This window comes from Papio anubis, chromosome 2 (genome assembly GCF_008728515.1).
Source record: "Papio anubis isolate 15944 chromosome 2, Panubis1.0, whole genome shotgun sequence".
NCBI classification, from domain to species: Eukaryota; Metazoa; Chordata; class Mammalia; order Primates; family Cercopithecidae; genus Papio; species Papio anubis.
This window is the reverse complement of record NC_044977.1, coordinates 88267335-88289490: the sequence shown is the minus strand read 5'-3', so window position 1 is coordinate 88289490 and position 22156 is coordinate 88267335. Positions and strand designations below refer to the sequence as shown.

General features: G+C 52.7%; 1 protein-coding gene and 1 long non-coding RNA gene across 8 annotated transcripts; one reads left to right on the top strand and one right to left on the bottom strand.

Annotated features, from left to right (window-relative positions):
- Positions 1-1357: 1357 nt before the first annotated feature.
- LOC108584575 lies at positions 1358-9290 on the bottom strand. Of its 5 annotated transcripts, none has more exons than XR_002520374.1 (3): positions 9007-9146; positions 5909-6012; positions 1358-1522 (listed from the first exon to the last, which is right to left on the bottom strand). It is a non-coding gene; the product is annotated as an uncharacterized LOC108584575 (long non-coding RNA). The 5 variants fall into 5 exon arrangements; XR_001899798.2 differs by lacking the exon at positions 9007-9146 and adding an exon at positions 9181-9290 and having other exon boundaries at positions 1363-1522; XR_001899797.2 differs by lacking the exon at positions 9007-9146 and adding an exon at positions 9191-9276 and having other exon boundaries at positions 1363-1522.
- GLYCTK (glycerate kinase) lies at positions 9183-14635 on the top strand. 3 transcript variants are annotated; one of them, XM_021934352.1, is made up of 5 exons: positions 9183-9235; positions 11639-12054; positions 12295-12446; positions 13075-13250; positions 13590-14635. In XM_021934352.1, the coding sequence occupies exons 2-5, from the start codon at positions 11678-11680 to the stop codon at positions 14454-14456; spliced, it is 1572 nt and encodes a 523-aa protein (XP_021790044.1). In that variant the 5' UTR covers positions 9183-9235; positions 11639-11677; the 3' UTR covers positions 14457-14635. The 3 variants fall into 3 exon arrangements, with proteins under 3 accessions (XP_021790044.1, XP_009198869.1, XP_009198870.1); XM_009200605.4 differs by lacking the exon at positions 9183-9235 and adding an exon at positions 9357-9463; XM_009200606.4 differs by lacking the exons at positions 9183-9235; positions 13075-13250 and having other exon boundaries at positions 9785-12054; positions 13590-13765.
- Positions 14636-22156: the final 7521 nt, after the last annotated feature.

The following is a 22156-nucleotide window of genomic DNA, read 5'->3' as shown; positions in this document are numbered from 1 at the left end:
TCCACCGCAGCGCCCGCTTAGACAGCTTCGACCTCTTTTTTTTTTTTTTTTTTTTGAGATGGAGTCTCTCGCTTTGTCGCTCAGTTGCGCCTCGGCTCACCACAACCTCCGCCTCCCGGGTTCAAGGGATTCTCCTGCCTCAGCCTCCCGTGCAACTGGGATTACAGGCGCGCGCCACCACGCCTGCTAATTTTGTATTTTTAGAAGAGACGGGGTTTCACCATGTTGGCCAGGCTGGTCTCGAACTCCTGACCTCAGGCAGTCCGCCCGCCACCCGCACCCGGCCTGGTGTTCTTAATCGAGGTAGACTTTAGGTACAGTAAAAATCAGCCTTCTTGGGCCGGGCGCGGTGGCTCACGCCTTTCCAACCCACCTCTTTGGGAGGCCGAGGCAGGATGATCGCTTGAGCTCAGGAGTTTGAGACCAGCCTGGCCAACATGACAAAACCCCATCTCTTCTAAAATACAAAAAATTAGCCGGGCATGATGGCGCAGCTGAGGCACGAGAATTGAGAAAGGGAGAGGCTGCAGTGAGCCGAAATCGTGCCACTGCATTCCAGCCTGGGCGACAGAACAGACGGTCTCCCTCCAAAAATTAGCCTTTTTAGTGGCTAGTTTTATGTTCTAACACCCATAACACAGTCATGCAATCACCACCACATTCAAGATATGGAAGAGTTGCACTATCCTGTTTGTAGTCAACAGGATTATTCTAAAGGTTCTATCATATAAGTGATTCTTTGCCTTAAAAGAAGTTTATCTCTAACAAAGGAAAACAGTATTTGAACAGAAAATAGGAACCAAGCTTCCTAACCTTAACTTTATGGGCAAAGGGTTAAACTCAGTGCCAACCTATGTAGCTTCACAGATCTCTATCTTGTGTGAAGCTCCTCCAAAGGTTAAAAAGCCTGGGGTTTCCAACAGTGGAGATGGGGATTGTTTATTTTTGCTTTCTTTAGCTAAAGAGAAACAAAAACAAGGAAAGGCTATGAGACATTTCAGTCGCTATTAGGAAGGTGTGATATCCAGAGACCTGTGCAATGGTAAAAAACAAAATGGAAACCCTGGGACAGCTGGGGTCTTTCTAGAAAGAACTTAGAGGCTGTATCCCAACCCCATGGGTAAAAGGAGAGCCAGGATCCTTATACATAAAGAGAAGTTGTTCTCTAAGGGAAGAGGGCAAGTTCCTGGCTAAGTCTGGGGTATAATTGCCTCCTGACAAAGAGCAGAGCTTCTGGCTACTATTTGTTCTGGGGTCTGGAAAAAGCCGGTTTGAGTGAAACCTGAATAGATGGCAACTTTCCAAACTGCACAGCAATGGAAGAAAAACCCTCCACGCCCCAGATCACTCACTCTGCTTCCCTGTAATTCCTGTGCCTTTATTTCAGAAGCTAGAAAGGCTGATACAGAGTCTGCTTCGAATAGTTTAGAAGGCAACAAGGACAGATCGAGTGCCATGTTCTGGAACTGTCGGGAAGTGAACGCGCCCAGTAAGATGATGCCGTATTTTGGTCCATGTTAATCTACAAAAATAACCACAGAAACAGCTGTAATCTACTGAATGTTGCCGGCCAAAAGAAATCTTTTCAGGGTATCTTTCAAGTATTGTACTTCCTATACCTTTTCCAGATTTCACCGTTAAGACCAAACCTTCCTCCCAAGACTTGCCTTTCTGCATTATTTTTGGAATGCAGTCTTTTTTTTTTTTCGTTTTTAAGAGGGTCTTCAAATGCTCATCCTGTTTCACATTCTTACTGTTTCCAATTCCTAGCCTGGCTCCCTGCCCTATTATAGTGGGGCTCTCCTGGCTTCCAGCCCAACAGCATGGTTGCCTTAAAGGATGGACTTTAGGCCAGGTGTGGTGGCACTTTGGGGGGCCGAGGTGGGTGGATCACAAGGTCGGGAGTTCGAAACCAACCTGGCCAAAATGGTGAAACCCTGTCTCTACTAAAAATACAAAAATTTGCTGGGCACAGTGGTGGGCACCTGTAATCCCAGCTCCTTGGGAGGCTGAGGCAGGAGAATTGCTTGAACCCAGGAGGCGGAGGTTGTAGTAAGCCGAGATCATACCACTGCACTGGGCAACAGAGCAAGACTCCGTCTCAAAAAAAAAAAAGAAAAGATGGACTTTAAAAAGTGACCCAGAAAGCCGGCTCCAGATCTGGATGGGTGGATGGAGAGAAAGCTGCAGTCAGGAGTGAATCAGATGGCCTTTAAAAGAGCATCAGACTTAATTTTTTATATTTCCTTTTATTTGTAGTCATTTTGCTTGTCACATATTCATTGCAAAAAAACTAAAAAATACAAATAATAAAAACGTGGGATCCAGAGATAGCCACTGTTACAGTCTGTTATTATAGTGAAATATATATAACATAAAATTTACCATTTTGATGTAGAACCTTTCTGATTTTTTCATTTATTTATTTATGTATTTATTTTTTCTGCTGTCACCCAGGCTGGAGTGCAGTGGCATGCTCTCAGCTCACTGTAACTTCCACCTCGTGGGTTCAAGTGATTGTCCTGCCTCAGCCTTCTATTGGTGCCCGCCACCATGCCCAGCTAATTTTTATATTTTTAGTACAGATGAGGTTTTATCATGTTGGCCTGGCTGGTCTTGAACTCCTGACCTCAGGTGATCTGCCTGCCTCAGCCTCCCGAAGTGCTGGGATTACAGGCGTGAGCCACCACACCCAGCCAGTCCCTGAAATACATTTTTAATGGGTTCATAATATATTGTTTATAACTTTACCCATACTATGAACATATTCCAGGTCAATAAATATCAATACAATCATTTTGAATGGCTACATAGTATTCTATTATATGGTTGTAAAGTAATTTTGCTTCCCATTTTGTCCAGAGCCCAGCCAGAGCTCAGTATGGATTAATTGAATAAATTAATTTATCCAAAGGATTCCAGATACTTGACTGGCCCATTTATTAAATTTTTCTGTTTCATGCTACACAATTGAAAATGGAAACTGTCCTAAACAATGTATCCTCTTTCCAAAACAGAGAGCTCCTTATGAATCCTAATTCTTTGAGATAAATTTCTGAGCTCCAGTGCCCAGCAGCAGGGCTTCTCTAGAGATAGACTAACTTCTCACATAACCCTTGGAATAACTAGAATCAGGTGATTCTCTTCTTTGGGACAGTTGCGTGTGTGTGTGTGTGTGTGTGTGTGTGTGTGTGTGTGTGTGTGTGAGCTTAAACAGCCCTTGCAATAACTAGAATCAGGTGACTCTCTTCTTTGGGACAGTTGCGCGCGTGTGCGCGCATGTGTGCATGCGCTTAATTGCCAAAGATGAAAAGCAGAACACTGGAACACAAAATGCCTGGTGAGGTGTCTGAGCTCCAGCACCAGGAAGTGGTCGCCTCACAGGTTGGCAAAAGGAATTTAATGACAACAGTATAGGTTTGAAAAAGGAAAATTTCTTAGAAAGAAAGAAGGCTCCAGAAGAGTGCAGCGGGGCACCCCAGCGAGAGGATTGAGGGCCTTGGTGGATCTTCCTTAGGTGCATTTATGGACCTTCAGGCCGGAGCTTAGGGTTGTAAAATGAGTTTCAGCATGGCATTACAGAGATGCCTAGAAATTTTAGTTACTTATAAAAGTTGAAAGAGGCGTGGAACCAGATCCCCACTTTAGATACTAGGGAAGTTTAATTACTTCTAATTTCCCCAGATGAGGAGTTTTGCCTCTGGATGGCCTGTTGGATGGTCACCAGGTGGTCTTTGCTCCTTTCTAAATTCCTCAGATAAGGGCCAGGCACAGTGGCTCACGCCTGTAATCCCAGCACTCTGGGAGGCCAAGGTGGGTGAATCACTTGAGGTCAGGAGTTCAAGACCAGCTTGGGCAACGTGGTGAAACCACGTCTCCACCATAAAATACAAAAATTAGCCAAGCATGGTGGTGTGCGCCTGTAGTCCCAGCTACTCGGGAGGCTGAGGCAGAAGAATTGCTTGAACCTGGGAGGCAGAGGTTGCAGAGCTGAGATCGCACTCCAGCCTGGGCGACAGAGTGAGACTCTGTCTCAAAAAAAAAAAAAAAAAAGAAAAAGAAAAAATAAATATTACAAGGATGAAGTAAGCCATTTTTATTTAGAGAAAATATAAGTGTGTGCATGGAAAATCGTGTGGGATATACGTGAATATTACTAGAAATAATAAATGTAGTTACTAATGTATGTCCACTTTTACTGGAATTCCTCAGAGAGGTCCTGAGACTCCGAGCAAGGGGCCTGGATAAAAAGAGGGTATCTTTCCCTGGCAGCAGGACCAACTACCCAATTTGTGGGGCCCCGTGTTAAAAAATTGCTAAGAATCTTAAGATGGCAACAACAGACTATTAAACCAAGTGCAGCATCCTTCTGACTGCACAGGTCACACCCATGAAGCTGGCTCAACCCAGGACTAGTACAGCAACAACAGTGAGTCTCTCTACATGCACTGGAAATATATTGTGATGAAGACTCTGAAGTTCTGAAAGGTTAACTTTCTCAGGGTCACTTAGCCAGTAAGCCCTAAAGTCTGAATTCACACTCTGCTTCAGCACTGGAAAGCTTGTGTTCTGTTTCCAGGGCAAAGGACAAGCAATCATTCACATTTAACAAAGACCACTGTTAGGAAACAATGCCTTCTTAGTCTGGAAGGAAAGGATGGAATCTTCCCAGATAAGCCTTGACTGCTCAGAGCCAGGAGGACCTGCCTAGAGTCTCAGGGCCAAGGCCTCTGTCTCTAAAACTACAGCACTGTTTCCAAAGGCTTAAAAACTTTCCCAAACAATCCAACATACACAGTTTTAGTGGCCTCTCATCAGTGACTTGCCTAGTCATAACTGAACTGCTTCCTGGTGCTGTTTTACTCTACCCAACTCCTCCTTCCAAGAAAAATAGCTTTAAGGTGTTTCCTTTTTATTTATTTATTTATTTATTTTTTGAGCCGGAGTCTCGCTCTGTCGCCCAGGCTGGAGTGCAGTGGCGCGATCTCCGCTCACTGCAAGCTCCGCCCCCCGGGTTCATGCCATTCTCCTGCCTCAGCCCCCCTTTAGCTGGGACTACAGGCGCCCGCCACCACGCTGGGCTAATTTTTTTGTATTTTTAGTAGAGACGGGGTTTCACCGTGTTAGCCAGGATGGTCTCGATCTCCTGACCACGTGATCCGCCCGCTCGGCCTCCCAAAGTGCTGGGATTACAGGTGTGAGCCACCGCGCCCGGCCTATTTTATTTATTTATTTATTTTTTTAGACAGAGTCTCACTTTGTGGCCCAGGCTGGAGTGCAGTGGTGTGATCCTGGCTCACTGCAACCTCTACCTCCTGGGTTCAAGCAATTCTCCCACCTCAGCCTCCTGAGTAGCTGGGATTACAGGTGCATGACACCACGTCCGGCTATTTTTTTTTTTTTTTTTGTATTTTTAGTAGAAACGGGATTTTGCCGTGTTGGCCAGGCTGGTCTCGAACTCCTGACCTCAAGTGATCTGCCCGTCTCGGCCTCCCAGCTTTAAGGTGTTTTAGAGCCCTTACACAGGACACCGCTCCATTCTACCCTGCCTCCAACACAGCTGACCTTCCCTCCCACGGAGCAACCCTGCAAGCCCAGGCTGGGTACAGTGGCTCACGCCTATAGTCCCAGCACTTTCAGAGGCTGGGACAGGAGAACTGCTTGAGTCCAGGAGTTTGAGACCAGCTTGGGCAACAAAGCAAGACCCTGTCTCTCCAAAACATTAGCCAGGCATGGTGGTGTGTACCCGTAGTCCCAGCTACTTGAGAGGCTGAGGCAGGAGGATTGCTACAACCCAGGAGGTTGAGGATACAGTGAGCTGTAATCACCACTGTCCTCCAGCCTGGTCGACAGTGCGAGACTTTGTCTCTCAAAAAAAAAAATTAAAATTAAAAGTACCACTTCTTACCTATCCCAGCAGCTACAGCATTTGGCCCACACAGAAGGCACTCAGGAAATTCTTGAATTATGTCTGAAGAAGGAATAAATGCATGGATGGATGAAGACAGCCGACTATAACCAAGGAAAAACAATAAAATTTTCAGTATTTACAACCTCTCCCACATTAAAGAGGGCAATTCCACCTGAGGATGCCTTTGTTTTGATGATGTGGTGGGAAATCATTTAGGAGAAGGAATACACAGTTTCATATTTTAAAAGGAAAAATCCAGGGAGAAGGACGGGTGTGGTGGCTCACGCCTGTAATCCCAGCAATTTGGGAGACGGAGGCAGGTGGATGGCTTAAGCTCAGAAGTTTGAGACCAGCCTGGGCAACATGGCAAAACCACCTGTCTACAAAAAATACAAAAAATTAGCTGGGTATGGTGGTTCATGCCTGTGGTCCCAGCTACTTGGGAGACTGAGGTGGGAAGATCACTTGAGCCTGGGAGGTGGAGGTTGCAGTGATCCAAGATCATGCCACTGAACTCCAACCTGGGTGACAGAGTTAGACCCTATCTCAAAAATATAAATATTCCAGGGAGAGAGCTGGAAGTGGGGGCCAGGGGAGGGTAAAGGTTCATGACAAGAGCACAGCATGGTTTGGAGACCTACAGAGAGATGTAGCAACTGCCAAAGGGAGCAGGTAGGGGGTGTGAAAAGAAAATAAAATTTCAGGACATTCTCAATTTATAATGTGAAGGAGAAAAGTTAAACCCTGGAAACTGAGCAGGCATTGCTTTTTTTTTTTTTTCTTCTCTGATCCATGACTGCTGCTTCCTGACCTTTATATTGAAATGTTATACATTAACCAGGCTCCCTATTCTTCATTCAAACTTAGACTAGATGATGTGGGAGATAGAGACCCTTATGATTGTTGTCTCTTTACAATAGAATGTTAAGCAAACTCCTTCGAGTATAATAAATGGTAGCCAATCAAATCTTGTATTTATGTTAGCTTTTTTTGGAAAATGTAATTCCGGTCAGCACCCGTTTTTGCCTATATAAACAATCTTTTTTTTTTTTTTTGGAGACGGAGTCACCCAGGCTGGACTGCAGTGGCGCAATCTCGGTTCACTGCACCCTCCCAGGTTCAAGCGATCCTCCTGCCTCAGCCTCCCAGCCTCAGCGCCCCCAGTAGCTGGAATTACAGGCACATACCACCATGCCTGGCTAATTTTTGTATTTTTAGTAGAGACGGAGTTTCGCTATGCTGACCGGGCTGGTCTTGAACTCCTGACTTCAGGTGATCCACCCGCCTTAGCCTCCCAGAGTGCTAGGATTACAGGTGTGAGCCACTGCGCCTGGCCCATGCCCAGCTAATTTTTTTATTTTTAGTAGAGATGGGGTTTCACCATATTGGTCAGACTGGTCTCCAACTCCTGACCTCAAATGATCCCAGCTGCCTCAACCTCCCAAAGTACTGAGATTGCAGGGATGAGCCACTGCGCCTGGCCCAAAAACACATTTCTAATGTCAACCTAAAAATCATCAAAAGGTTCGAGGTCCAGTTAAAAGAATTTATTCAAGCATAAAGTGTGAGGGCAGCCATCAGGGAAACACAGACACCAAGCAGTGGCAATTAGTGTTCCCCAGCGTGGGGAAAGGTGAAGATTGTTTATATTGGCCGGGCGCCTGTAATTGTTTATACACTGTAATCCTAGCACTTTGGGAGGCCAAGGTGGGTGGATCACAAGGTTAGGAGTTCGAGACCAGCCTGGCCAACATGGTGAAACCCCATCTCTACTGAAAATACAAAAATTAGCTGGGCGTGGTGGCAGGTGCCTGTAGTCCCAGCTATTTGGGAGGCTGAGGCAGGAGAATCGCTTGAATCTGGGAGACGGAGGTTGCAGTGAGCCGAGATTGTACCCAGGCTGGAGTATAGTGACAGTGAGCCAAGATTGTGCCATTGCACTCCAGCCTGGGTAACAGAGCAAGACACCACCTCAAAAATAGGAGAAAGAAATGTGTTTTTGTTTGTTGGTTGGTTTTTTTTGAGACATGGGACCAGGCTGGAGTGCAGTGGCATGATCAAGGTTCACTGTAGCCCCTACCTCCCATGCTCCGGAGATCCTCCCACCTCAGCCTCCCCGAGTAGCTGGGACTACAAGAGCATGCCACCACACCCGGCTCTTTTTTTTTTTTTTTGTAGAGATAAGAGTTTTGCCATGTTCTCAGGCTGGTCTCAGATTTCTAGGCTCAAGCGATCCGCCCACCTTGGCCCCCCCAAGTGTTGGTATTACAGGCGTGAAACACTGGGCCCTGCCAAGAAACATGTTTCAATAAAATCGTTAGGAAATCAAGTGTGTGATTTGTGATGCAACTCTCTCCTCTATCTCCGTAAGAAAACATCAGTAAAAACAGTGAACTGTTTTGTGTTCTTGGAGTCTGATGAGGACTCATCTTATGAATGTGGGAAGGCATCCAGCCAGCCCAGGGTGGGCCCAGCATGAGAGCAGGGACAGTGAGGAAGGTCCAGAGTCATTCGCTTTTACATGCAGCTTATGTGCTTGAGGATCGCGGAATGGAACTCTTGCTAGGCCAGAGCTGTATTTGGTGGCCCATGGTGGGAGAGGGGAGAACACTAATAAGTTGTGGAATAAAAACCATGGAGAGGAGCGGGAATTACTTAATCTGGCTCCAGAAGGGGTTAGTTGTGGGTAAGTAGTGATTCTCAGTTCGTTTGCTCAGCCCAGTCCTCAGGGTGTATCTGCTGACTGATCGTACAAGATAAAGGAAGGGAGAGGCCAGGCGCGGCGGCTCAAGTGTGTAATCCCATCAATTTGGGAGGCTGAGGTGGGTGGATCGACTGAGGTTAGGCGTTCGAGACCAGAGAGGCCAACATGGCGAAAGCCGGTCTCTACTAAAAAATACAAAAATTAGCCCGGCGTGGTGGCACATGCCTGTAATCCCAGCTATTCGGGAGGCTGAGGCATGAGAATCGCTTGAATCCGGGAGGCGGAGGTTGCACTGGGCCGAGACCGCGCCTCTGCACTCCAGTCTGGGCGACAGAGGGAGACCCCCGTCTCGAAAAAAAAAATCTGCAATCAGTGAGGCGGGGATTATTACCCTCAATGTAGAGATTAAGAAAATGAGGACTGAAGGTGACTCCTTCCAGGTCTGTTGGTGGCCAGCAAGGAGTCAATATCCTAAACTCTCCCTTCCAGACCCCAGCTTCAGCCAGAGCTCGCAGCCGCCAGCGCCGATCCACCCACCCACACTTCCGGATTCCGCTCCGCCCACCCGCGAGTACTTCCGGTCTCCAGTGCTGGGCGCCGCGGCCCGGAGCTGTGGGCTGGTAAGTCTGCGCCGGCAGGGCGCGCAGCACCTTCAGAAGCAATCTCTGGGCTGGGCGACGAAGGGTCTTGGTGGCAGCAGGCCCTTCTTTCTCGCATCACCGGGCATTACGCGGCAGCCGTTTGCCTCGCGAAGGCCCTACCTGAGGATGACGTCACTTCCAGCCCCCTGCTGACTGCGGGAAACCGGAAATGGTGCCAGCCCCCTTTAATAGCGGGGAGGAGTCAAGGCCAGTAGTCTTCCTGTTTCCGTGTTTTGCTTTGGATCCCTCCGGAGTTTCGGAGAGACCATGTCTTGTATAGAATTGGAGGACTTAGCAAATAAAAATGCAGAGAGTCCAGTTAATTTTTTTTTTTGAGACAGAGTCTCACTCTGTCACCCAGGCTGGAGTGCAGTGGCGCGATCTCGGCTCACTGCAACCTCCGCCTCCCCGGTTCAAATGATTCGCGTGCCTCAGTCTCCTGAGTAGCTGGATTACAGGCGCCCACCACACCTGGCTAATTTTTGTATTTTTAGTAGAGACGAGGTTTTACCATGCTGGTCAGGCTGGTCTGGAATTCCACACCTCAGGTGATGCGCCCGCCTCAGCCTTCCAAAGTGCTGGGATTACAGGCGTGAGCCACTGCGCCCGGCCGTGTCCAGTTAAATTTGAGTTAAGATAAACGATGAATAATTGTTAAGTCCTAAACATTGTATGCACATATTTATACTTTAAAAATTACTTGTTTATCTGAAATTCAAATTTAACAGGACGTCCTGTATTTTCTCTGGCAGCCTTGGCATTGAGCGTCCCCCGTCCTCTGCTCATACCCAGTGGCAAGACCGGGATCTACTAGGCCCTTGTCCATCTGGGAAATAAATACAGATTTCACCCAGGCTATAAAGACCGGCTGTCTTAGTTGCTAAGATGCTTTTAGCTCCAAGCCTAATGGGCAAGCTCCAGGGGTCCCCCTGGCCATAACTGGACCCATTTTCGGAATCCCCATGACGATGCCCTCTGTGTTCCGTTTCACAACAGAAGTCAAGCATGGCTGTCTTCTCTTACGGGAGAGCTGAGACTAGGCAGACAAAATGGTCAGAGTCTAGAAGTAACCACCACATTTGGGTGTGGGGTAAACCGGTATTTGAGATCTGTGTTGCAGTGGACAGTATCAGAGAGCCTGAGGGTGTTAAGGGGAGAGTGTAGTGTTAATCTCACCTTGTGTCTCATTTTGTGGATGAGGCCCAGTGAGAGAAATGGATGTGTCCCAGCCACTCAGAAAACCTGTAGTAGATACAGCTGGAAGCTCAATTCCCAGCCTCCTTACCCTGCTCAGTCCATACTTGCTGATGAAGTCAGCTTGCAGCATTTATGGTAGGCATTTATTAAAGTAGATGCAATAGTACATATGTAGTACAGATGAGCTCTTTGGGTCTTTGTTGTTCCTATACCCCTCTACAGCTTCCTGACCTTCACCCCAAGGCTTCTTTAGCTTTTACTCTGCCCAGTGGGGAAAATGGCTATCTGGGCTGTTATGGGAGCCTGGCCTTTGCCTACTTCAGCTCTTGGGCTCTCACCACTGTGGGTGGTGTGATCTAGGACTTGTTTTTGTTATCTTGGAACCAGAAAGGGTGTTCTTGGCAGGGTTGGGGCTGGCCAGCTATGTGGGTAGAAGGGCATCCTCTTCTGTCCTGCAATTGGGCTTCATGGCACATGGCCTCACATGGTGCCTGGGGACTTTCCTAAGGTTCCACCATGAGCCAGACTTTGCCCTCACTCCTGATTTGAAACTAAACCTCTTGCTGAACTGGCCTGAATACTGGGATTCCTCAGATTGCTTGCCCTGAGGATATGCTCTGGGCTTGACCTGATAAACCTGCAGCCTCCTATAGACCCTGACTTCCCAGCCTCCTAATCGCAGTCTTATGAGATAAAGTAGAGTAGGCTGGAGGTCAGTGGGCTAGGGGTCAGTTGGTGGGACAATCAACAGACTCCTGGCAGCAGAGGTAGTAAAGAGGCAAGGAAGGAGTGCCAGAAAGGGGCGTTGCCCCTGGGTAAGAGCTCAGAAGTGCAGGGGGTGGAAAAGGGGTGGGATGGGAGCCCACTGGTAGAAATTACTCCCTCTGTCAATGATTAACTCACAGCCAAAGGGATGATCTAGGAGGAGGGCCCAGCTAATAGGAACTTTGGACTTAAGGCAGAGTATCCAGAGGGCCGGCATGTGGTCTGCAGAAGAGGAGGACATGGCTGGGTGGCAGGGCTGGTATCCAAGGATGAGTGAGATCCTGCAGCTGTGGGCTTCAGGAAGTCTCCTGGGGCTATCAGATGGCTCCTTCTTGTAGCAGCAGCTGTGGGGTCCACTGGCCGTGGGGGACCTCCTGTCTTTTGCCTTGCAAGGGCCTCAGTTGTGCTTTTTCCCTCTAGGCAGCCATGGGTGCCAGGCAGTGCTGAGAGCAGTGGGGCATGGCTGCAGCCCTGCAGGTCCTGCCCCGCTTGGCCCGAGCCCCCTTGCATCCACTCCTCTGGCGGGGCTCAGTGGCCCGGCTGGCCAGCAGCATGGCCTTGGCAGAGCAGGCCTGCCAGCTGTTTGAGAGTGCTGTGGGTGCAGTGCTGCCGGGCCCCATGCTGCACCGGGCACTATCCTTGGACCCTAGTGGCAGACAGCTGAAGGTGCGGGACCGGAGCTTTCAGCTGAGGCAAAACGTCTACCTGGTGGGCTTTGGCAAGGCTGTGATGGGCATGGCAGCTGCCGCTGAGGAACTACTGGGCCAGCATCTTGTGCAGGGCGTGATCAGCATTCCCAAGGGGATCCGTGCTGCCATGGAGCGCGCCGGCAAGCAGTAAGGAGCCATGGGGGGCTGCCTCCTGCTGTCTGTCTGGAGGGAAACCTGGGCCCAGACCCAGGCTGAATCAGGCCTCCTTTCCCCACCTGCTTCCCTTTTCTCCTGGGTCTGGCCTGGCCCCAGGATGCGTGTCAGTGGGCATCTTCGTTCATGCCCCCCTCACCTGTAAAGTTGAGCGATGAGGTGGGAGGAGAGGAGCCCACCCCATCTCTTGCACGCTGACCTTTCCCTCCCCAGGGAGATGCTGCTGAAGCCACATAGCCGTGTCCAGGTATTCGAGGGTGCGGAGGACAACCTCCCGGACCGCGATGCACTGCGGGCTGCGCTGACCATCCGGCAACTGGCTGAGGGACTCACAGCTGATGACCTGCTGCTCGTGCTGATCTCAGGTTTAATACCACATTGGCCCAAGACAGTTGGTGGGGGGTGCACCCAATATCAGGTCTTTGAGAAATCAGATCTGAGCCCCCAGGGTCACAGGGTGAAGTTAGGAGCAAGGGAGGTGGTAAGGAGCCTGGATGGTGACTCCCGGGTTGCCTTGGACTAGTCGTCTGGCCTCCCCTGAGCTGTGGAGTCCTCCCCCTGAACTGACCTTTTGGGTGTCAGTGAGAGGGTGCACGGGGAGCACCTAATGCAGGGCCTGGCACATCCATAGAGTCCTTGGAAAATGTCACTGCTGTTGCTGTTGTCTGTACTGATGTCACCTAGAGCTAGGCTTTCAGACCTCAAGGAGTCTTCTCCTTAATCTTCCATTGTGTGCCCCCTGCCCTGCCTCCTGTTCTATTCTCTTAAGTAATTAGTTCTTCCAGTGCCTCCTGGGACCTGGGGTACCCCAAGGCAGGGGACAACCTCCAGTGGCCAGGATGTGGTGACTGTATACATATTGCATATCCACACGGGGGCACCCTAACCCCACCTTTCCAACCCCCCTTTTCTAATGTGGACTTGTCACCCCTGCTCGCCTGGTTCCCTGGGTTGGGATAGTCCCTCTGCCTGATACCCTCATTGTCTCTGCAGGTGGGGGGTCAGCTCTGCTGCCTGCCCCCATCCCACCTGTCACACTGGAGGAGAAGCAGACACTCACCAGACTGCTGGCAGCCCGTGGAGCCACCATCCAGGAGTTGAACACCATTCGGAAGGCCCTGTCCCAGCTCAAGGGTGGGGGGCTGGCTCAGGCCGCCTACCCTGCGCAGGTATGAGTCACTTCTTCCCCAGGCAGCCTTGGGTTGGTGGAGCCAGGTCCACATGTGCCAGGGATGTGAAAGCCTAGAACAGCATACAGATTGGCAGGGGCATGGTGTGAAAGACTATGGGGCTGGCTGGGTGACATCATGGGAGGGGTGCCAGAGATGGGGAGGAGGTGCCTGCATGACCAGGTGTTTTGCAAGCCCACGTGAGAGGAGTTAACCATGGGTAAGGAAATGCACTGAGTTAGGGGGAGGGTGTGTGGATACCCAAGGAGCAGTTTGTCCTTATGGGCTCTGAGGGGAGGAGGAAGTGGGCCTGAGGCTTGTGTGGTGGCTCTTCCCTAGGTGGTGAGCCTTATCCTGTCAGATGTGGTGGGGGACCCTGTGGAGGTGATTGCCAGCGGCCCCACTGTGGCCAGTTCCCACAGTGTGCAAGATTGCCTGCATATCCTCAATCGCTACGGCCTCCGTGCAGCCCTGCCACGTTCCGTGAAGACTGTGCTGTCTCGGGCCGACTCTGACCCCCATGGGCCACACACCTGTGGCCATGTCCTGAATGTGATCATTGGCTCCAATGTGCTGGCACTAGCTGAGGCCCAGCGGCAGGCTGAGGCACTGGGCTACCAGGCTGTGGTGCTGAGTGCAGCCATGCAGGGTGATGTAAAAAGTATGGCCCAGTTCTACGGGCTGCTGGCCCATGTGGCTAGAACCCGCCTCACCCCATCCATGGCTGGGGCTTCTGTGGAGGAAGATGCGCAGCTCCATGAGCTGGCAGCTGAGCTTCAGATCCCAGACCTGCAGCTGGAGGAGGCTCTGGAGACCATGGCACGGGGAAGGGGCCCAGTCTGCCTGCTGGCTGGTGGTGAGCCCACAGTGCAGCTGCAGGGCTCCGGCAGGGGTGGCCGGAACCAGGAACTGGCCCTGCGTGTTGGAGCAGAGTTGAGAAGGTGGCCGCTGGGGCAAATAGATGTGCTGTTTTTGAGCGGTGGCACTGATGGGCAGGATGGGCCCACAGAGGCTGCTGGGGCCTGGGTCACACCTGAGCTTGCCAGCCAGGCTACAGCTGAGGGCCTGGACATGGCCACCTTCCTAGCCCACAATGACTCACATACCTTTTTCTGCCGCCTCCAGGGTGGGGCACACCTGCTGCACACAGGGATGACAGGTACCAATGTCATGGACACCCACCTCTTGTTCCTGCGGCCTTGGTGATGGCATAGGTCACATTTTGAGAGTTCAGAGGAGGCCTACAAGGGCAAGGTCAGATGGCAGAGCAAGGTTGGTCCTCAGGGCCTCACTAAGCCTTAGGGCCCCTCCTCTCCTTGGCCTTGGCTGTTTGGTTAGCTGTCACCTCCCACTCAGGGCCTCTGCTCTATGTCTATTCCCTTCCAGCCAGACTAGCAGATGGGGCCTCCCCCCTACCCCTACTTTCTGCATGGCAGCAGGTACCCCTGAGGACAAGGACAAGCCCCTTGGCCAGTTCAGTGTTCCCGTGCTTCTCCCTTGGGCAGCCTCTCTCTTGAGCCCCTCACCCTGTTTCTTTCTGTGAAGCGAGAACGTCTGAAAATAAATAGGACCATGACATGGGTTCTCCGTGCACCTTCCCTCAGAGTGAGGCCTCACAGGGGAGCTGCTGGGAGAGGAGTGTGGTATGGCTGCAGCCATAGTGCCAGGGCCTGGCAGGACTCTTAACGCCCCTCTGCTGGACTGAGTACATGCAGGATGTGCCTCACATAATGGGTGCCTGTGCCTGTCTCTCTGGAGCGTGTGAGGGTTGAGTGTGGCTCCTGAGAGCTTTGAAGTGTGTGAGCAGAGACCCCAGGGAGGACAGGCCTAAAGACTGCAGTCTGTGGTGACCAGCCACCCACCCAACCATGACTCCGCCATGGCACCGTCACCATGGCCTCTCCAGCCTCAGCTTATAGGCCTCGTTAGATGGATGTCCCTTCTGTCTTTGGACAGCCCTTAGCCACATACTGCACTTCTGGTTGAGCTGAAGTTTGTCCCACCCCCCAGTGCTGTTTCCTTGTGACAGCCCTTGTCCTAGGCTGAACATCCCCAGTTCCTTCAGCCACTCCTCTGGGGACCAAGTCCAGACCCTGATGTTAGCCCTTCAGTGGGGGTCTCAGCACTGGGATGGTGGGTCCAGCCAGTGATGAGGTCCAGTGGCCCACACCCCTTCCCATGACCGCTGGTGGGAGAAGAGGCAAGTGGGAATAGAGGAACGACTGCCTTGGCCTGGCCAGCAGCCTGGGTTGAGAGAGGGAGGTGCCACTGTCCTGCCTCCCTTTGGGCTCCCTTGCTCAGTGTCAGAGCCCTCCGCTGGCTGTCCCCGCCGTGCGCCACGGCTCCAATCCCTATATGAGTGAGCAGTAGAATCACATAGGAATAAAAAGCCATAGAGAACAGCGAGGCCTGGGGCTGCTCTTACAGGCACTTCTTCCACCCCAGCCCTCCCCTCCTCCCTGAGGGTGTTGAGGGGCCCTGGGCCAGGGCTGGCAGGACTTTCCGCTGGGAAGGGTTTCCCTTCCCCACCTGGGCTCTGAACAGCCTAGCTTGCAGATGGTTCATGACCTGGGGGCCTGGCTCACGCATGGCAGGCTGGGGATTGGGAGGGAGGTGAACATGGTAAGTGGACTCTGGGGACCAGGGAGGTTTAGGTAAAGGGGAGCTTGCACCCCACTGGGATGCACGGGTACTACTTCCTTTCCTTCTGTGCTGGTGTGGAGTTCCTGCTGACTAGGGTCACAGTCTCTGGGGTTATGGTGATCCTCACATGATCCTGTACCCTGGTGCTCCTCTGGCAGCCTCTGCACGTAACCAGTTCCTGCCTCAGTACTTGCTCTTGGGAGCATGAGTATTGGCACTGGGTGCCAAGTTCCAAGCAAAAGCAGGATAGGAGAACTGGGGCAGGGGCTGAGGGCCTGGCAGCCATGTCCCCAGTGTGTGTGTGTGGTGGGTGTGTGAGTATACAGACGTTGGTGTTGGCGTACTAAGAGTGGGAATGCATCTGTGAGTATACACACAGATACTTAGTACAGGGCACATGGCTCCCTGCATCCCTGCTGAGGGCTTTGGGTATGGATAGGATCTTGCAGGAAGTTCCCCCTGCTCTACATTGATCCCTTCCCTATACTTCTGTTTGTAGGGTCTGGGAGGCCAGGACCTGGATTGGACCCCATAGGGCCAAATAGTCTGTGAGCCTAACCCACTAGATTTGTTCACTGGATACCCCAGAGATAAGAAAGGATGTATTTGGCCACAGTCTGGATGATGAGATGAGATAAACCCTGCACAGTGAATGTTTCCATAGGACTCATTACTTGCTCCATAGATGTCAATTTTGGATCATTAAAGTGCCCCTCTCTTGATCTTGGCTTCTTTCTCTTCCAGCTGCTGCCGTCCTTGTGCCCACCTCATCTTCATTTTCTGAAGCTTCCCCTGGCCTAGCTGGAGGATTTCACCATGGAGGGTGTCTGGCCCTGCTGGCTACAGCAGCCCTCACAGGCATCTCCCTTCTCTGCACTTGGCATGAGCCAAGAGCAGTGGGGCAGTGGGCCTGGGCAGCCCTTCAGTGTCAGCTAGTCCCAACCATTTGATTTATAGTTGCAGATACAGAGAGAAAAGGTGGCTTGTTTGGGACTGCATAGTCTCACATAAAGGCTACAGAACGAGAATGAGAACCTAGTTGGAACCTGCTTGACTATCCTCTGCCACTCTCTGGGGCTCAGAGACCCTGGGGCCAAGCAAGGGCTCAGCCAGATCCAGGGGATCTACTGCTTCCCCACTGCCCCTCAAGGGCTTGGGATGGCGACATAACCATGCTTGGCCTCTCCAGGGATCCACCCAGCAGATGTGTTGGACTCTTCTTGGCTCAGAGGGACAGCTCCATTGTGTGTGTGATTTGGCAGAAAACCATGCTCAGTTGAGTGGTAGGCTTCTACATAAGTATGTGTCTGCATCTGTGTGCACATCTGTGTGTATGTGAGTGTGCATGTGCGTGTGTGTGCATGGATACATATATAAACATGTGAATGTGTAGTGCAGCCCACAACCAGTCTCTGAGCTGTGCTGTGCCCCATCCCAGGGTGGAGACAGGTATAGAGTGTAGGGGATACAAGGAGCAAGTTGGGCAAAGAGGCCCAAAAGACTGGCAGAGGCTAGTGTGCCTGGCCGAGGGAGTTGACTTCATGTTGACAGCAATGGCAAACCTCACGAAGATTTTGGCAGGGAATAATGTCATGGAGCTGTTTTGGGACTTTAATGCTGAGAGCCAACATCCTTACTGCAGAGGGTGAGAGGTGGGGGCATGCAAGGAGATGGAAGGGGTTGCAGATAGGAGAGGTGCATTACAGGCTCTGAGAACCCTCTCCCACCTCCCCTATGCAGCCTCAGCTCCAAAGCCTTTAGCCAGCCCAGGGAACCCTTTAGATGCCTGCTTTGGAACCAAGGCCGAAAGCCCTGGCTCAAACACTGTTGGGAATAACTGAGCCTCTCTGTCTCTGGGAATGCCTCAGGGCTTTGAGGATTTTGGGGGGCAGAGGCTGGGCAGCTAGTGGACACTTTGGTGGGCATAGGGACCCCACTCCCATGTAGGATTTCACGAGGATGGCAGTTAAGTGGCTTGGAAGGAGCACTGGAATAGGAGTCAGGTGGTAAGTCCTTGTCCTGGCCTTCCCACCTTCCTTTCTCCAGGCCTGTTTTCTCGTCTGTTTAATGGGGAAAGCATCCTTGCCCTATCGCCTCTTTAGGGAGGTATCAGCGGCAGGTGGATCTATGCGGGAAAGCTCTGTGCAAGTGGGGAGCTCAGGGAGGGAGAGAAAGAAGGTCGAAGTACTGGCCTCTTCCAAGGGGAATCTCAGGGAGCTCTTGGCTCAGGGAGGCCCCCTTGTTCCATGGTAGGACCAGGATTAGAGCCAGTGGGACGTTGGTGCTCACTGACTGGGGCTGAGTGAGCAACCTGCTGGCCTCTGGCACTAGACAGGCACCAGCAGGGAATGGTATTTGAGTCTTTAATGGCCAGTAGGGTGTATAGTGCCCTAGGAGGTCACGGAGTTGATGGATGATCGCCTGGAGTCAGAGTGAGCTGAGCCACCTGGAAGAGAGCCCCCCCAACGTCTCTGGAAAATGGGTAGGGCAACCTGCCTCCCTCTGGGTCTGGGTCATGTGTAAGGGACATGAGGAGGCCCAGACTGTGGTGAGGGAGGACTGGCTTAACCCCAGGCCAGAATCCCTAGCTAGGTAAGAGGATTTGGGATGTGCTAGGGGAAGGGAGGTGGTATGCAAGGGTGAGGGACACACACACCCTGGGTGATGGGCAAGCCAATGACCTTGGCAGGCTGCTGTGTGAGCAATAGGACTATGGGGTTGTCGTGAGCTGTGCCTAGTCCAGGAGAGATGGGCTTTCTCCCCAAGGCTGTGGGCCAGACCTCTCCCCAGTAACCGCTAGGGCCAGTTCTGAGGCTTTGCTCTCCACTTCTCCTGACTCAGGCTGGTTTGTAGTGGCTGGAGGAGGATGGGCTGGGGGTGGACACTCAGCCTGGCACCAGCTCATGCTCACAGCTCTGATTCCACCTCTCTAGACATGTTGCTCCCATCCAGGGATTTCTGGGGGGCAGGGGTGGGAGCAAGTGCAGCTGTCACCTTGCTCAGATGAGGAAGTTCTAGCCAAGGGAAGAGGGCAAGACAGTTGGCCCCTAGAAGCAAATGCCCCATCTGCCCCGTCCTATGGGGCCACTGCCCTTAGCAGCTCTGCCTCATGGGACCACTACTTACCATGATTTGGTCCACCACTGCCTCCTTGGGGAGCCAGGGAGCTGTAGGACTTGGCTCTGCCCCAATCAGACAGCCAGAGGCTAGACCCCCAAAATGCATCCCATTGAGAAGGTTTTCCCTGGTGTCCCCTCATGTCTGGGCTGGCCTCTTCTTTTCCTCCACTAGCAGCCAGCAGAGCCGCCCTGCCCACCTCCATGGGATGGTGTGAGCCATACATTTCTTCCCTTATCCAGCCCTGCCTCTCCATCCCCAGCACCAGCTGAGAAGGGGGTGGGGCCCCTGGCACTTGGCTTCTGCCCCTTCAGATCATTCCCACCCACCTGCACAGCTTTAGAGTCTCAGGATCTCCTTGTGGCCCTGGGTTATCTCCAAAAATCACACTTGTAGCCTCATTGGAGCCAGGCCTCTGTCTCCACCTGCTCTCCCCACCCCTATCCACAGAGCCCCCGTTCCTCCCTGTCCTGCCCAGTTCCAGGAAGCTGACTTCAGGAATATCTAGGCTCTGGGTTGAAACCCTGCTGTTTGCAACTCTAGGCAAAGCTCTTCTAGGGATGCTGTCTGGAGGGAGCTGGTCAAAGATCCCTAGGGGAGGCAGAAGTGCCTGTCTTTGCCATGTGGCTCTATGGGTCTGGGGATCAGTAGCTTGGAGTAAAACCTGTGAGCCTGTGGCAGGGGGAAGATCTCTCCCTCCGCTCAGACTTTCCACCTGGGCAGTGGGAGCAGCCCCAGCACATTCCAGCCAGCCGCCAACCCCCCTGCTAGCACAGGCACCTGTGAGGGTCACAGTCCCCTGGACGGTACCGCTGCTGGCACCCAGTAACCCAATAGCTGCAGCCCAGTCAGAGGCAGGGTCAGAGCCCTGGACTCCAGGACTGGGCATATACTCAAACCTTCAGGGGCAGGCTGTTCCAGGCAGCCCAGCCCCCGCCCACCCTCTCAGGTCCCCCTGAGGGTCTCTCTCAGCTCAGGGCCACCCACAGAAGCCAGGCACCCAGGCAGGAACAGAGCCTGCCAGCTCCCGGCCAGCCTTGTCCCTTGCGGCTAACTGGCCGCACCTCTGCCCCCCACTCCTGCTGACCCCTTGGGGACCTGAAGCTGGCACTCCACTGCTACTCCCACTGCCCAGGGCAGAGAAGCATTCTTCCCATTCTTTCCACCTGCCTGCCCTCCAGGGCTCCGGCCGCCCTATGCCTGTGTCCCCAGATCCCCAAGGCTCACCTCAGTGGCGCTGTCTCCTCACCAGAGGCACTGCAGTGTGGGAACTGTCCCGAGGAGCTGGTTCTCAGCTGAAACAAAGAGGTGGGGGAGAAAGGGGGGGCAGCGGGAGAGGGAGAGGGTGAGTGAGCGGGCGAAGGAGTGGAGGCTGGAGGGGGAAGAGAGAAGGGAGAGGATGAGAGAGAAGAGGAGAGGGGAGGGGAGAACAACGAGCCTGCCGCCTGCCCGCCCGCCCGCCCGCCCCCATCGGAGAGAGAAAGCCTGACACCCAGGGACTAAAGGGCCAGTAGAGAGGGGAGAGGAAATGGGGAGGGGGCAGGGGAGGTGAGGGGCCAGACTGAGAGCGGGGAGACTGTTAGAGGGGCGGGAGTGCAGGGACAGGGTGAGGAGGTGGTGGGCAAGTGAGGGGCGTGGGCAGGAGAAGAGCAGGGTGAAAGGCAGGTTGCAGGGGGCCAATGGCTGATGACTGAGCTGGGCAGAGGGGTCCCACCCCTGTCCCGTGCCAGGCTCTGGATTCAGAGGAGACCAATAGGACTTGAATGGCAGAAGGCCATGTACGAAGGGGACTGGCAGGGAGGGAAACCCGCCAGTCGTTGGGTTAGGGGCTGGGCTGGTGGGCTGGCTGGGAGGACTGCGGCCAGTGACCAGGCTACAAAGACGTGAGAAGAAACAACAGCGTCTGAATGGAGGAATCGGTTTCTGCTGACCCCTGGGTTCCCCAGCCCTGAGCATCCCAGCCAGAGCCTCCTGGAGTGGGGGCGGGGGGCAGATCCCCTCTGGGGCAGTCCAGGCTCTAAAGTGGCAGCCTGAGGTGGAGGGGAGAGGAGATGGGCTGTGAGGCCAGGCAGGGGTCCCAGTCATTCTTTGAGAGCTCAGAACACCCAGGACACACACCATGATTGACCACACATCAGGATGCTGGTGTCACTGTCTTTTCGGGTAGGGGATAGTGAAGGGGCCTATCCTGTGACTGAGAACTGGGTAGGGGAAGCCCCTCTTACGGAGCGTGTGTGCCCTGCCTCCACCCCAGGGAGGAGGGCAGGGTGGGGAGCACAGGGAGGCAGGAGAGGAGTGGGGATGAAAGAGGTAGGGAAGCAGGGGAGAGAGAGCGGATGGGGGGAAGGAGGCTGCAAGGGGTGGGCCCGGAGCTGCGGGACCACAGAACCAGAGGCTCCCACTCCACACCCCACACCCCACAATTCTCAGGCTGCCTAATGCCGAGCTAATGAAGGATGAAATAATGAGCCACTTCCCTGCTGCTGCCCTCCTGCTGCCAAGTGCTGCTGTGACAGGCAAGGGCACTGCCTGGGGAAGTCAGCTCGGTGAGTCTGTGTGAGTGTTCGCTGGGAGGGAGGACAGGATGGCCTTGAGGCGCAGCCCCCGGGCCAGTTCAGCCTCCTCTCACGCTCAAAGGCACAGAAGTTCCGGCCACCTTCCCACACCTTGTGACCAAGGGAAGTTCCCCTTCTTATCTCAGACTCCCAGAGCACATTCTTTGGAGAGTAGGAGGAGGGGAGGGAGTGAGGGCTTGCCTAAAGCTGTGATAGGGAGACTCTCAGAGAGTCAGCCCCTCAGTGCCACCCTGCATACAAGGGTCAGAGGTGTGTGCCCCTTAGACTGCCCCAAGCCCTATCACCTCCTCAGGGAATCCCTGCTGGCCCCACCCAGCAGGGGTACAGTGACCTGGCTGCCACCGGTCCAGCTGTCTTTTCCTATAGCCTGGAGCTTGGAGAAAGGAAAGGACCTTCCTTCCTTCCTTTTTTCTTTCCTTATTCTTCTTTATTTATTTTTTATTTAGAAATGATTTCAAACTTACAGAAAAGTTGCCAGAATAGTAATAGTACAGAAGACACACATGTGCTCCTTTGGGGATATGTTCAACTACTGTGAATATGGTGCTCTATTGCTTTCTCTCTCTCTAC